We start from the raw sequence: 14,934 nt of genomic DNA on the forward strand, positions 1-14,934 counted from the left end.
ACACCCCCGGGGTTCCCCAAATGCCCCCGGGGTTCCCCAAACGCCCCCGGGGTTCCCCAAATGCCCCCGGGGTTCCCCAAACGCCCCCAGGGTTCCCCAAACGCCCCCGGGTTCCCCAAATGGCCCCAGGGTTCCCCCAATGCCCCCGAGTTCCCCAAACGCCCCCGGGGTTCCCCAAACGCCCCCAGGGTTCCCCAAACGCCCCCGGGGTTCCCCAAACGCCCCCGGGTTCCCCAAACGCCCCCGGGGTTCCCCAAATGGCCCCAGGGTTCCCCAAACGCCCTTGGGGTTCCCCAAACGCCCCCGGGTTCCCCAAACGCCCCCGGGGTTCCCCAAACGCCCCTGGGGTTCCCCAAACGCCCCCGGGTTCCCCAAATGACCCCAGGGATCCCCAAACGCCCCCGGGGTTCCCCAAACGCCCCCGGGAGGTTCTGTGCCCCAGGAGGGAGGGAGGGCCGGGGTCTGCCCTACCCGGGCCAGCATCAGGTCCCCGATGTCGCCGATGATGGGACCCTGCTCCTCCCGGAGCCGCCGCATGGATTCCCACAGGGAGCCTGGGAATGCAGGGAAAGGAATGGGAAAAGGCAGGGGGAAAGAGTAGGGAAAAGGAGTGGGGAAGAAAGGGGAAAAGTGGGGAAAAAAGGGGGGAAAGGGGGAAAAGGGGGGGAAAGGGGGAAAAGGGGGAAAAGAGGGAAAAAGAGGGAAAAGAGTAATAAAGGAATGGAAAAAGGGAGGGGGGAAAAGAGGGAAAAGAGTAGGGAAAAGGAGTGGGGGAAAAGAGAGAAAGGAATGGGAAAAGGAATGGGGAAAAAGGGGAAAAGGGGGGAAAAGGGTAAAAGGGGGGGAAAGGGGGAAAAGGGGAAAAAGGAGGAAAAGAGGGAAAAGAGAGATAAAGGAATGGGAAAAAAGAGAGAAAGGAATGGGAAAAGGAGTGGGGACAAAAGGGGAAAAAGGGGAAAAAAGAATGGGAAAGGAGTGGGGGAAAAGGGGGAAAAGGAATGGGAAGAGGGAGGCAAAAAAGATGGGAAAAGGAGGGAAAAGGGAGGCAAATTTAGAATTTCAGGATTTCGGGGATTTGGGATTTCAGGATTTCGGGGATTTGGGGTTTCAGGATTTTGGGGTTTCAGGGATTTGGGATTTCAGGGATTTGGGATTTCGGGGATTTGGGATTTCAGGATTTTGGGGTTTCAGGATTTTGGGATTTCAGGATTTTGGGGTTTCAGGGATTTGGGGTTTCAGGGATTTGGGATTTCAGGGATTCGGGATTTCAGGATTTTGGGGTTTCAGGGATTTGGGATTTCAGGGATTTGGGATTTCAGGATTTTGGGGTTTCAGGATTTTGGGATTTCAGGATTTTGGGGTTTCCTCACTGTGCACGTCGATGAGGTCGGGCAGGTTGGGGAAGAGCAGCCCCAGCTCCTCCCGGCTCAGGAGCTGCTCCCGGCGCAGGCGTTGGAAGAAAAGCAAATCCAGAACACGCAGGATGCGCAGGTGGGACAGCTCGGTGACAAACAGCTCTGGGGGGACATTGGGGACATTGGGGACACAGCTGGGACAGCTCGGTGACAAACAGCTCTGGGGGACATTGGGGACACATTGGGGACATTGGGGACACATTGGGGACATTGGGGACACAGCTGGGACAGCTCGGTGACAAACAGCTCTGGGGGGACATTGGGGACACATTGGGGACACATTGGGGACATTGGGGACACAGCTGGGACAGCTCGGTGACAAACAGCTCTGGGGGACATTGGGGACACATTGGGGACATTGGGGACACACTGGGGACACAGGGACCGAGCCCACCGGTGGGACAGCACAGGGGACATTGGGGACGTCCTATTCCGAAAGCAGCCCCCAGAGCAGAACCCAACACCCAAAACCTCAAACCCAGCCCCAAATCCTGGGAAAAAACCGGGAATGGGATCCCAGATCCCGGGAGTCAGACCCCAAACCCAGCATGGAACTGGGAATGAGCCCCCAGATCCCAGGAATGAGCCCCTAATCCTGGGAAAGGGCTAAGAATGAGCCCCCAGATTCCAGGAATGCTCCCCCCAGAAGCACCCCCCGGGCATTCCCGCATTTCCTGCATTTCCGGGCATTCCCGGCATTCCCACATTCCTGCATTTCCCGCCATTTCCCGGCATTCCCGCATTCCCACACTCCCGCATTTCCGGGCATTCCCGCATTCCCAGCATTCCCGCCATTTCCCGCCATTTCCGCATTTCCCGGGCATTTCCCGCCATTTCCCAGGCATTCCCGCATTTCCCGGGCATTCCCTCATTCCCACATTCCCGCCATTCCCGCATTTCCCGCCATTTCCCGGGCATTCCCGGCATTCCCGGGCATTCACGCATTTCCCGGACATTCCCGCCATTCCCGCATTTCCCGGGCATGCCCCGGCATTCCCGCATTTCCCTCATTCCCCCGGTATTCCCGCCATTTCCCGGGCATTCCCGCATTCCCGGCATTCCCGAATTTCCCGGGCATTCCCCGCCATTCCCGGGCATTCCCGCGTTTCCCTGGCATTCCCGCATTTCCCTCATTGCCCCGGTATTCCCGGTATTTCCCAGGCATTCCCGCATTCCCCGCCATTTCCCGGGCACTTCCCTGGCATTCCCGCATTTCCCAGGCATTCCCGCATTCCCCGGGCATTCCCCGCCATTCCCGGGCATTCCCGCGTTTCCCTGGCATTCCCGCATTCCCCGCCATTCCCCCGGTATTCCCGGTATTCCCCGGGCATTCCCGCCATTTCCCCGCCATTTCCCTCATTTCCCGGTATTCCCGGGCATTCCCGCACCGTTGATGACCTCCTGCCGATCCACCTCGCGCTGGCTGAGGCTGCCCAGCAGCTCGCGGCTCACCGAGTGCTGCCAGCTCTGGGCGCCGCTGGGGCTCTGCTGCTGCTGCTGCTGCTGCTGCTGCTGCTGCTGCTGCTGCTGCTGCTGCTGCTGCCAGCCCGGGCCGCTGCCGGGGGAGCTCGGCTGCTGCTGCTGCTGCCAGCCCTGGCAATTCTGCGCGCTCTGCGCTTCGGGATCCGGCTCCAGGTCCGGGCCCGGGCCCTGCTCGTCCTCCAGGAGGTGCGGGAGGAAAGCGTCGGCCCCGAAGCCCAGGCTGGGAGAATCCATGCTCCTGGAAATGGGGAAAATGGGGAAATGTGGAGGGGAAAAAGTGCAGAAAACTGGGGGGAAAAGGGGGGAAATTTGGGGGGAAAACCGGGGAGAATTGGGGGAAAAAGGGGGGAAATTTGGGGGGAAAAACAGGACAATTGGGGGAAATTTTGGGGGAAAACTCGGAGGAAATGGGGAAAGAAGGGGGAAAATTGGGGGAAAAAGGGGGGAAATTTGGGGGGAAAAACTGGGGGAAAAAGGGCGGAAATTTGGGGGGGAAAAATGGGGAAAATTGGGGAAAAAAGGGGGGAAATTTGGGGGGAAAAACGGGAAAATTGGGGGAAAAAGGTGGGGAATTTGGGGGAAAAAACGGGGAAAATTGGGGGAAATTTTGGGGGGAATTTGGGGGGAAACTGGGGGGAAATGTGGAAAGAAGGGGGAAAAATGGGGAAAATTGGGGGAAAAAGGGAATTTGGGGGGAAAAACGGCGAAAATTGGGGGAAATTTTGGGGGCAATTTGGGGGGAAACTGGGGGGAAATGGGGAAAGAAGGGGGAAAAATGGAGGAAATTTTGGGGAAAATTGGGGAGGGAAATGGGAAAAAAAGAGGGATAAATGGGGAAAGAATGAGGGGAAAAAATGGGAAAAAAAGGGAAAAGTGGAGAAAGAATGAGGGGAAAAAATGGGGAAAAAAGGGAAAAGTGGAGAAAGAATGAGGGGAAAAAATGGGGAAAAAGAGGGAAAAATGGGGAAAGAATGAGGAAAAAAATGGGAAGAGGGAAAAATGGGGAAAGAATGAGGGAAAAAATGGGGAAAGAAGAGGGAAAAATGGGGAAAGAATGAGGGAAAAAATGGGGAAAGAAGAGGGAGAAATGGGCCAAGTGGGAATGGGAATTCCAGGGGGGGTCGCTCACCTGCGCCCCATCTTTGGCGTGTAGGGGGGGGTGGGGTTTTCCAGGGATCTGGGAAAAGAACGGAAAAATCCCCTGGGGTGTCCCCAAATCCCAAGGTTTCCCCAATCCTGGTGAGTTCGCCCTCGAAATCCAGGGATTCAACCCCAAACCCTGTTAATTCCATGGATTTTTCCATGGATGCTGCAGGAATTTGGGACCCGAAGGAAAAAAACCCCTCCCTCCTTCCAACGCCCTAAATCCCATTCCCAAAAACCCCAGATCCCAAACTTCCCCCGATCCAAATTTCCCCTCCTTTCCAAGACTTCCGTCCCAAACTCCAAAATCTGGGATCAGAATCCTGGAACTCTGGGAATTCCCACCTGTTGGAGAGGTTGAAGGGGCGAGAACTCCCAAACAAAACCCCAAATCCCAAACTTCCCCGCGATCCCAATTTCCCTTCCTTTCCAAGATTTCCATCCCAAACCCCCAAACCTGGGGCTGGGCCCCCTGGAATTCCGGGAATTCAGGGAATTCCAGGATTTCCCACCTGTTGGAGGGTCTGGAGGTGTAAGAATTCCCCAAAAAACCCCGAAATCCCAAATTCCCCGGATCCCGACGCTCCCACCTCCCCGTATTCCGTTCCCAGACCCCTGTTACCCCAGCCCCGCGGCTCGGGGCCCCCGGGATTTGCGGGAATTCCAGGATTTCCCACCTGTTGGAGAGGCTGGAGGCGGAGGAGGAGGCCGAGTGCAGCCGGGGGGTGTCGCTGCCCGCGTCCATGTCCACGTCGCTGCGGGAGCGCGGCACCAGCTCCGGGCGCCGCGAGCGCCGCAGCTCCTCCCGGCCCTTGAGCGACTCCGAGCGGCCCAGGCGCACCTCGCACCGGGAGCTGCTGCACGGCGGGGAAATGCGGGGAGAGAAATGGGAATTGGGGCACAAAAATACCGGGATTCACGGCAAGAAATACCCGGGAATTGGGGGAAAAAATACCCGGGAATTAGAGCAAAAAATCCCCAGGAATTGGGGCAAAAAATACCGGGATTCACGGCAAAAAATACCCGGGAATTGGGGAAAAAATACCCGGGAATTGGGGAAAAAAATACCGGGATTTGGGGCAAAAAATACCCGGGATTCGGGGCAAAAAATACCCGGGAATTGGGGCAAAAAATACCGGGAATTGGGGCAAAAAATACCCGGGAATTGGGGCAAAAAATACCGGGAATTGGGGCAAAAAAATCCCCGGGATTCAGGGGAGAAATCAGGCGCACCTCGCACCGGGAGCTGCTGCACAGCGGGGAAATGCGGCGGGAAATGATGGGAATTGGGGCAAAAAATACCCGGGATTCGGGGCAGCCACGGTGTCTGGGCACAGAGCCCCGGCCGTGGGGAGCCCCGGGCTGTGGGGAGCTGTGGGGGCCCTGGACTGTGGGGAGCTCTGGAGAGCTGTGGGCCATGGGAGCCCTGGGCCCTGGGGAGCTGTGGGAGCCCCGGTGTCTGGGGAGCCCCAGGCCGTGGGGAGCTGTGGGGAGCTGTGGGCCATGGGAGTCCCGGGCTGTGGGAGCCCCAGGCCGTGGGGAGCTGTGGGCCATGGGAGCTGTGGGAGCCCCGGGCCCTGGGCTGTCGGGAGCTGTGGGGAGAGCCCCAGGCTGTCGGGAGCTGTGGGGAGAGCCCCAGGCTGTCGGGAGCTGTTGGGAGCTGTGGGCCATAGGGAGCTGTGAGGAGCTGTGGGAGCCCTGGGCTGTGGGGAGCTGTGGGCCATGGTGAGCCCCGGGCCCTGGGGAGCTGTGGGGAGCTGTGGGGGCCCCGGGCTGTCGGGAGCTGTGGGAGCCCCGGGCCATGGGGAGCTGTGGGAGCTGTGGGGAGCTGTGGGAGCCCCGGGCTGTCGGGAGCTGTGTGGGCCCCAGGCTGTCAGGAGATGTGGGAGCCCCAGGCCATGGGGAGCTGTGGGGAGCCCCAGGGAGCCCCGGGCTGTGGGGAGCTGTGGGAGCCCCGGGCCATGGGGAGCCCTGGGCTGTGGGAGCTGTAGGAGCCCTGGGCTGTCGGGAGCTGTGGGAGCCCCGGGCCATGGGGAGCCCCGGGCTGTGGGGAGCTGTGGGCTGTGGGGAGCCCCGGGCTGTCGGGAGCTGTGGGAGCTGTGGGGAGCCCCAGGGAGCCCCGGGCCATGGGAGCTGTGGGGAGCTGTGGGGAGCTGTGGGCTGTGGGAGCCCCGGCTGTGGGGAGCTGTGGGGAGCCCCAGGGAGCCCCGGGCTGTGGGGAGCTGTGGGCTGCGGGAACCCCGGGCTGTGGGAGCTGTGGGAACTGTGAGGAGCCCCAGGGAGCCCCGGGCTGTCGGGAGCTGTGGGGAACCCCGGGCTGTGGGAGCTGTGGGGAGCTGTGGGAGCCCTGGGCTGTCGGGAGCCGCCCCGGCCGCGGCGGCCGCACCTGCCGGGGTCCAGCAGCTCCTCGGGGACGCTGCCGGTGCTCAGGCGCTGCTCGGCCCCGCCCGGCTCCGGGGGCTCCCCGTGGCTGTTCTCGAAGTGCTGGATCATCGTCCGCACGTTCCCCGGCCTCACTGCTGGGAAACGCAGCGCCGGGAGCTGGGGGCGCCACACCGGCAGCTCCTGACCCCGATCCCAAAATCCTGACCCCAAAATCCCAAAACTCCCTGCCTAAAGCCTGAATTCCTGACCCCGGATCCCAAAATCCTGACCCTAAATCCCAAAACTCCCTGCCTAAATCCCGAACTCCTGATCCTGGATCCCAAAATCCTGACCCTAAATCCCGAAATTCCCTGCCTAAATCCCGAACTCCTGACCCCGGATCCCAAAATCCTGACCCCAAAATCCCAGAATTCCCAGCCTAAATCCTGAATTCCTGACCCCGGATCCCAAAATCCTGACCCCAAAATCCCGAAATTCCCTGCCTAAATCCTGAATTCCTGACCCCGATCCCAAAATCCTGACCCCAAAATCCCAGAATTCCCAGCCTAAATCCTGAATTCCTGACCCTGGATCCCAAATTCCTGATCCTAAAATCCCAAAACTCCCTGCTTAAATCCCAAATTCCTGATCCCGGATCCCACACCCCTGACCCCAAAATCCCAGAACTCCCTGCCTAAATCCTGAATTTCCCAGCCCAAATCCCGGATTCCTGATCCTAAATCCCCAAAATTCCCTTCCCAAATCCCAGAATTCCTGATCCTAAATTCTGAATTTCCCATCCTAAATGCCAAAATTCCCATCTTAAATTCCCATCGCAAATAGCAGATTTCTGATCCTGAATTCTGAATTTCCCATCCTAAAACCTGAGCTCCCTTCCTACACCCTAAACCCCCAAATTCCCTCCTAAATACCAAATTCCCAAATCCCAACCCCCCCAAATCCCAGAGTTCCCAGGAATTTCATCAGGGAAGAAAAAATGGGAAGAAACCCCAAACCAAGGGAAAACAATGACAGAAAAATGAAGGAAAAGCAACAAAAAATTGGGAATTTTTACCTTCAGCAGGGGACAGGGGGACATGAAATGCTGGAAAACAAAGAGGAGGCGTCAGAATTCCCAAAATCCCCGGGGGAAAACCGGGAATTCGGGAATGCTGATGGGATGAGAACGGAAAAAAGAAAAACGGGATGGGAATGCGGGAATGAGGCTGGGAGCTGGGAATTCCAGGGGAATTTGGGGAATTCCAGGGAAAATGCTGGGAAAATCTCTGGAGAATCCCAGGAAAATCCAAGGAGAATCCAAGGAGAGTCCCAAGAAAATCCTGGGATATTCCCAAGAAAATCCCAAGGAAAATGCTGAGAAAATTCCAGGAAAATCCCAGGAAAATATCCCTGGAAAATTCCAGAAAAATCTCAAGAAAATCCCTGTAAAATCCCAAGAAATCCCCAGGAATTCCCAGGAATCCCAGGCGTGCCGGGGGCCGGGCCGTTCCCAGGATTTTCCCGGATTTTCCCAGATTTTCCTGGATTTTCCCGGCATTCTGGGCTCACTCACTGCTCTGGGAGGAGCTCCGGGGTTTCCCGATGTATTTCAGGATCGGGTTCTGCCTCTGCTCCTTCTCCTTCCTGGAGCTGCTGCTCTGTTGGGAAAAAATCCTGGAATCGCTCGGAATCCCGGGAGCTCCCCAGCCCAAATCCCGAATTTCCAGCCCAAATCCTGAATTTCCATCGCAAATCCTGAATTCCCATCCCAAACTTGAATTTCCATCCCAAATCCTGAATTCCCATCCCAAATCCTGAATTCCCATCCCCAGTCCTGAATTCCCATCCCAAATCCTGAATTTCCATCCTCAATCCCCATCCCAAACCCCCAGTTTCCCATCCCAAATCCCCAGTTTCCCATCCCAAATCCCCAATTTCCCATCCTCAACCCCAAATCCCAGGATTTGGGCCAGCAAATTCCCAGGATTCAGGTCTAAAATTCCCGGGATTTGGGTGAAAATTCCCGGGATCCCCCCTGAACGCCCCGGGTTGGTGCCCTGGGCTCTCCCCCCAGAGCTGCTCCCTGGAATTCCGGGGAATTCCCGGGAATCCCGGGCCATTCCCACCTTTTTGGCCTTGGGGAAGAAGGGCAGCCACTTGTCCTTGTCCGGGAGCTTCTCGGGGGCGCCGGGATTGCGGCATTCCCGGGATTCCCGGCACTCCCGGAATTCCCGGGGCCGGATCCCGGCGTGGGCCATGAAGGTGCTGAGGGCGAAGGCCATGGGGGAGCTGGGAGAGAGAATTCCAGAGGGTGGGACGGGCGGAATTCCCGGGATCCCCGGGGGCCCAGATCCGCTGGGAAAACTGGGAAAATTGGGAATTCCAGGGAAAGGATCCACGGGGAAAACTGGGAATGGGAGGGAAAAGAGGGAAGGGAAAAAGGGGGGAAAGAGATTCCACAGGGAAAACTGGGAATGTCCCAAATTCCTGGGGATTTCTCCCACTGGATCCGCTCACCTCCGCTCCTCCTCATACTTGGAGCTGTGGGAAAAGGAAATTCCTTGGATTCTTCCGTTCCCAATCCCACATCCCCGTTCCCAATCCCAAAGTTCCCACTGCAGCCCCGATTCCCATCAGGAATTCCTGAATCATCACAGGATGTCCCCGAGGTGCCGATCCCAACAGGAATTCCCGAGGAACCCATCAGGAATTCCCGATTCCCATAGCAATTCCCAGTGATCCCATAAGGAATTCCCAAATCCCAAACGCTCACAGGACGTCCCCGAGGTGCCCCAGCTGCCTCTCCCAGTGACCCCAATGATCCCATAGTGAATTCCCAATGATCCCAACATTCCCGAGGTGCCCCAGCTGCCTCTCCCAATGATCCCAATGATCCCAATGAATGATCCCATAGTGAATTCCCCCATCACTCACAGGACGTCCCCGAGGTGCCCCAGCTGCCTCTCCCAATGATCCCAATGAATGATCCCATAGTGAATTCCCAACATTCCCATCACTCACAGGATGTCCCCGAGGTGCCCCAGCTGCCTCTCCCAGTGACCCCAATGAATGATCCCATAGGAATTCCCAACATTCCCAATGCTCACAGGATGTCCCCGAGGTGCCCCAGCTGCCTCTCCCAATGACCCCAATGATCCCAATGAATGATCCCATAGGAATTCCCAACATTCCCATCACTCACAGGATGTCCCCGAGGTGCCCCAGCTGCCTCTCCCAGTGATCCCATTGATCCCATTGATCCCATAGTGAATTCCCAATGATCCCAACATTCCCATCACTCACAGGATGTCCCCGAGGTGCCCCAGCTGCCTCTCCCAGTGATCCCAATGATCCCATAGTGAATTCCCAATGATCCCATAGTGAATTCCCAATGAATTCCCAACGCTCCCATCACTCACAGGATGTCCCCGAGGTGCCCCAGCTGCCTCTCCCAGTGACCCCATAGTGAATTCCCAATGAATTCCCAACATTCCCATCACTCACAGGATGTCCCCGAGGTGCCCCAGCTGCCTCTCCCAATGATCCCATAGGAATTCCCAATGAATTCCCATTGCTCCCATCACTCACAGGATGTCCCCGAGGTGCCCCAGCTGCCTCTCCCAGTGATCCCATAGTGAATTCCCAGTGATCCCATAGTGAATTCCCAATGAATTCCCAACATTCCCCACACTCACAGGATGTCCCCGAGGTGCCCCAGCTGCCTCTCCCAGTGATCCCATAGTGAATTCCCAATGATCCCAACATTCCCCACACTCACAGGATGTCCCCGAGGTGCCCCAGCTGCCTCTCTGCCAGCAGCCGCTCCCTCTCGCGCCGTTCCGGGCTCTCCCGGGGGCCGTTCCCCAGCTCCAGCTCCTGCAGCTCGTTCTCCCCGTAGAGGCTGCCCAGCCCCAGCGTGCGCTTCGTCCTGGGCAGGGAAAAACGGGATCGGGAACTGCCGGCATTCCCAACATTCCCAAAATCTGGGATGGCCTGCTTGGCTCCCCGGGAAAAGCCAAAAAAACGGGATCGGGAACTGACGGCATTCCCAACATTCCCGAAATCCCAAATGTCCCGATTGCCTCCCCAGGAAAAGCCAAAAAAAACGGGATCGGGAACTGACGGCATTCCCAAAATTCCTGAAATCCCCGATGTCCCGCTCGGCTCCCCGGGAAAAGCCAAAAAAACGGGATCGGGAACTGCCGGCATTCCCAAAATTCCCGAAATCCCTGATGTCCCGATTGCCTCCCCGGGAAAAGCCAAAAAAACCGGGATCGGGAACTCCTGGGATTCCCAACATTCCCGAAATCTGGGATGTCCTGCTTGGCTCTCTGGGAAAAGCTAAAAAAAAATGGGATCGGGAACTCCTGGGATTCCCAAATTCCCGAAATCCCAGATGTCCCGCTTGGCTCTCTGGGAAAAGCTAAAAAAAAGAAACCCCAGGATTGGGAACTCCTGGAATTCCCAAATTCCCAAAATCTGGTATGTTCCACTTGGTTCTTTGGGAAAAGCTAAAAAAAAAAAAGGGGTCAGGAACTCCTGGGATTCCCAACATTCCCAAAGTCTGGGATGTCCTGCTTGGCTCTCTGGGAAAAGCTAAAAAACCAGGATTGGGACACCCAGAAAGTCCCGAAATTCCCAAAATTTGGGATTTTCCGCTTGGTTCTCCGAGAAGAGCAAAACAAGTGGGATAAGGAAAGCAAGGAATTCCTGAAATTCCCGATTTTCCCCTTGGATGTGTGGGAAAAGCCAAAAACAAGAGGATGGGGAACTCCTGAAATTCCCCAAATTTGGGATTTTCCTCAGATTCTGCTGGGAAAGAGCAGAAAAAAACGGGATTGGGAGGCGCAAAACCTCCCAAAATCCGGGGTTTTCCTGAGGTTCTGCCCCAAAGAGGGCCGGGGAGCTCCCGGAATTCCCGGAATTGGGATTTCCCTGGGATTTCCCCGGGATTTTCCGGGGTCTGGGGGGTCCCCACCTGTAGTCCTGGAGCTGCTCCTGGATTTCTGGGATCACCAATTCCTGCGCCTCCAGCAGCGCCGGCCGCAGCTCGTCCCCGTTCCGCAGGCGCAGCTCTGGCAGGTCCGGGAAATTCGGGAATTTGGGAACGCTCCGGGAGCTGATTCCCGGCTTTACTGAGGCTCCCGGAAAAGTCTGGGAATCCCCAGTCCCGGCCCTGGGCTCCTTGTCCCGGGGGAAATTCCCGGAATTCCGAACTCACCGATCTCAGCCAGGAGCTGCTCCGGCAGCTTCACCCGCAGGGGCTGGAAAAGAGGGAAAAGCATCCCAAAAATCTGGGAAAATCCATCCCAAAATCCCAGAAAATCCATCCCAAAATCTGGGGAAATCCATCTCAAAATCCCAGAAAATCCATCCCAAAATCTGGGAAAATCCATCCCAAAATCCGGGGAAATCCTCCCAAAAATCTGGGAAAATCCATCCCAAAATCCGGGGAAAATCCATCCCAAAATCCCGGAAAATCCATCCCAAAAATCTGGGAAAATCCATCCCAAAATCCTGGGAAAATCCATCCCAAAAAAATCCTGGAAAACCCTCCAAAAATCCCAGGAAATCCATCCCAAAATCCTGAGAATAACATCCCAAAATCCTGGGAAAATTTGTCCCCAAATTCCTTAAAATTCTCCAAAAACCCAGAAAATCCCCCCCAAAAATCCCCAGAAAAATCCTCCCCAAAGTTCCACAGTATCGCCCCAAAACTCTTCAACATCCTGGAAAATCCTCTCCAAATCCCTTTCAATCCTCCCGAAATGCCTTTGAACCCCCCTGAATCCCGGGAATCCCCCAGAATCCCGGGAATTCCTGCTGTATCCCGGGAATTCCCGCTGCCGTATCCCGGGCTCACCGCCGCCCTGTCCAGGAAGACGCCCCAGATGTCCCTGGCCAGGGCGCGGCCGTCGCGGGGGCTCTGCTGGCAGCAAACCTCGGAGCACAGGTGGAAGAGCTGCGGAAAACCGGGAATGCTGGGAAAACCGGGAATGCTGGGAAACCCGGGAATGCTGAGGAAAACCCGGGATGCTGAGGAAACCCTGGGATGCTGAGGAAACCCCGGGAATGCTGAGGAACCCCGGGAATGCTGAGGAAATCCCTGGAATTCTGAGGAAACCCTGGGATGCTGAGGAAACCCCGGGAATGCTGAGGAACCCCGGGAATGCTGGGGAAACCCGGGAATGCTGAGGAACCCCGGGAATGCTGAGGAAAACCCGGGATGCTGAGGAACCCCTGGGAATGCTGAGGAAGCCCGGGAATGCTGAGGAAACCCCGGGATTCTGAGGAACCCCTGGGAATGCTGAGGAAGCCCGGGAATGCTGAGGAAACCCCGGGAATGCTGAGGAACCCCCAGGATGCTGAGGAACCCTGGGAATGCTGAGGAAATCCCTGGAATTCTGAGGAAATCCCTGGAATTCTGAGGAAACCCTGGAATGCTGAGGAAATCCCTGGAATTCTGCTCCACCCGGAGCCCTGGGCAGGGACGCTCTGGGAAGGGCCCAGGGATTGGGAATGGCACCACAGGAGCAGGAAATCCCAGGGAATTTTGAGGAAATCCCAGAATTTCTGCACCCTCCTGATCCCAGGAATATTCCCGGAATCTCTGGGAGGTGCTGGAAGTTGGGAATGGGATCCCAGGGGTCAGGAAATCCCGGGAATTTTGAGGAAATCCTGGGAATTCTGCTCCATCCGGAGCCCTGGGAACCCTCTGGGAGGTGCCAGGGGTTGGGAATGGGATCCAAGGGTCAGAAAAATCCCAGGATTTATTCCCAGGAATATTCCTGGAAACTCTGGGAGGTGCTGGAAGTTGGGAATGGGATCCCAGGGGGTCAGGAAATCCTGGGAATTTTGGGAATTCCTTACCAGAGGAGTGGGATCTGCCTGGGAGAAGAGGAACCTCAGGAAAACTCCCAGATGGGCCGGGCGGGATTTGAGAATTCCCAAATCCTGGAACACGGAATCGCTCTGGGAACACAGAGAGGGAGAAATGGGAATTCCCAAAATCCCTGGAATCCCCTCGAAATCCCCCCCCAGAATTCCCAAAATCCCGCCCCCCCCCCCCCCCCGGAATTCCCAATTCCCACTTTTCCTGGAATTCTCACCTCGTTGCTGCCATTCCCAGGCTCACAATCCTCCTCGGGGCCGATGATCTGGGGCCTCCCTGATCCCTATCCCAAAAAAAAAGCCGGGATCAAGCTCTGGGAAGGGCCCTGGGGGGGATCCCCGTGGGGATTCCCGGGGTTTTCCCAGATTTTCCCAGGATTTTCCAGGATTTCCCAGCCCCACCGGATCCGTGGAGAGGCGGGAGCCGAGCACGGGGGAGCTCCGGGGGCTGCCGGGCTCGGAGAAGCCGGAATTCCGGGAAACCTGGGAAAGGGAATTGCGGGATCAGGACCCCCAGGAACACCCCCAGGGGAGGCGGGAATCCCGAAACCCCCTGGAATTCCCAGAGAGGGAAAAGGAGCCGGGAATTCCGGGGGATCCCAGATTCTGGGGGGAGGTTTTCCACCTCTCCTGGAATTTCCCCCCCTTTTCCCAAGCTTTCCATGGAGTTTTTCCCAGAATTTTCATCCCCTTTCCCCAGATTTCTCCTGGAATCATTTTCCCCCCTTTTTCCTGAATTTTCTCCCCTTTTTCCCCTGTTTTTCCCTTAATTTCCCCCAACACCTTCTCCCAAAGCTTTCCTGACATTTCCCCCCACGCTTTTCCCAAAGTTTTCCTGGAACTTCTCCCCCTTTTTCCCAAACCTTCCTTGGAACTTCCCCTCTCTCTTTTCCCAGATTTTCCCTGCAGTTTTCCCTCCACTTTTCCCAGATTTTCTCAAACCCTTCCCCCCCCCTTTTTCCTGGATTTTCCCCAGAATTTTTCCCAGATTTCTCCCGGAATTCCCCCGTATTTTTTCCTGTATTTTTCCCGCGTTTTTCCTGGAATTCCCCATATTCTTTCACGGGTTTTTCCTGGGTTTTTCCCAAAATTTTCCCCGGATTTTTCCCAGATTTTTCCCGGGATTTTCCCCAGATTTTTCCCGGATTTTTCCCAGAATTTTCCCCGGATTTTTCCCAGATTTTTCCCGGGATTTTCCCCAGATTTTTCCCGGATTTTTCCCAGAATTTTCCCCGGAATTTCCCCGGATTTTCCCCAGATTTTCCCCGGATTTTTCCCAGAATTTTCCCCGGATTTTTCCCAGATTTTTCCCAGGTTTTTCCCCAGATTTTTCCCGGATTTTTCCCAGAATTTTCCCGGGATTTTCCCCAGATTTTCCCCGGATTTTTCCCAGAATTTTTCCCGGATTTTCCCCAGAATTTTCCCCGGATTTTTCCCAGATTTTCCCCAGATTTTTTCCTGATGTTTCCCAGATTTTCCCGTGTTTTTCCCGTGTTTTTCCCCTCACCTCTGGCAGGGCCGGGCCCCGCTCCTCCAGCCCCGGGTTCCCATCCTGGGGGTCCCTGGGGAGGCGCCCCGGGAGCTGCGGGGACCCCTCCAGGGGCCGGGAGCCCAAATCCTGGGAAAAGGGAAAAGGGGG

The 14,934-nt window shown here is 56.4% G+C and overlaps 1 protein-coding gene across 10 annotated transcripts in view; it reads right to left on the reverse strand.

Annotated features, from left to right (window-relative positions):
- ARHGEF11 (Rho guanine nucleotide exchange factor 11) overlaps positions 1 to 14,934 on the reverse strand; it is a 39,579-nt gene that overhangs the window by 12,667 nt on the left and 11,978 nt on the right. For 3 of the 10 annotated variants that reach the window (XM_077192081.1, XM_077192083.1, XM_077192074.1), the window contains exons 9-26: positions 14,803 to 14,913; positions 13,698 to 13,778; positions 13,514 to 13,579; positions 13,275 to 13,376; positions 12,268 to 12,366; positions 11,626 to 11,668; positions 11,383 to 11,479; positions 10,183 to 10,332; positions 8,922 to 8,945; positions 8,531 to 8,693; positions 7,978 to 8,062; positions 7,480 to 7,509; positions 6,427 to 6,559; positions 4,718 to 4,897; positions 4,027 to 4,074; positions 2,804 to 3,135; positions 1,371 to 1,517; positions 472 to 554 (exon numbers count right to left, since the gene is read on the reverse strand). In XM_077192081.1, coding sequence (XP_077048196.1) covers positions 472 to 554; positions 1,371 to 1,517; positions 2,804 to 3,135; positions 4,027 to 4,074; positions 4,718 to 4,897; positions 6,427 to 6,559; positions 7,480 to 7,509; positions 7,978 to 8,062; positions 8,531 to 8,693; positions 8,922 to 8,945; positions 10,183 to 10,332; positions 11,383 to 11,479; positions 11,626 to 11,668; positions 12,268 to 12,366; positions 13,275 to 13,376; positions 13,514 to 13,579; positions 13,698 to 13,778; positions 14,803 to 14,913 — 1,974 coding nt within the window. The remainder of the gene's footprint in view (positions 1 to 471; positions 555 to 1,370; positions 1,518 to 2,803; positions 3,136 to 4,026; positions 4,075 to 4,717; positions 4,898 to 6,426; positions 6,560 to 7,479; positions 7,510 to 7,977; positions 8,063 to 8,530; positions 8,694 to 8,921; positions 8,946 to 10,182; positions 10,333 to 11,382; positions 11,480 to 11,625; positions 11,669 to 12,267; positions 12,367 to 13,274; positions 13,377 to 13,513; positions 13,580 to 13,697; positions 13,779 to 14,802; positions 14,914 to 14,934) is intronic. The other 7 variants (XM_077192077.1, XM_077192075.1, XM_077192076.1 and 4 more) reach the window with 7 other exon arrangements.

Source organism: Agelaius phoeniceus, chromosome 31 (assembly GCF_051311805.1).
Source record: "Agelaius phoeniceus isolate bAgePho1 chromosome 31, bAgePho1.hap1, whole genome shotgun sequence".
NCBI lineage: Eukaryota > Metazoa > Chordata > Aves > Passeriformes > Icteridae > Agelaius > Agelaius phoeniceus.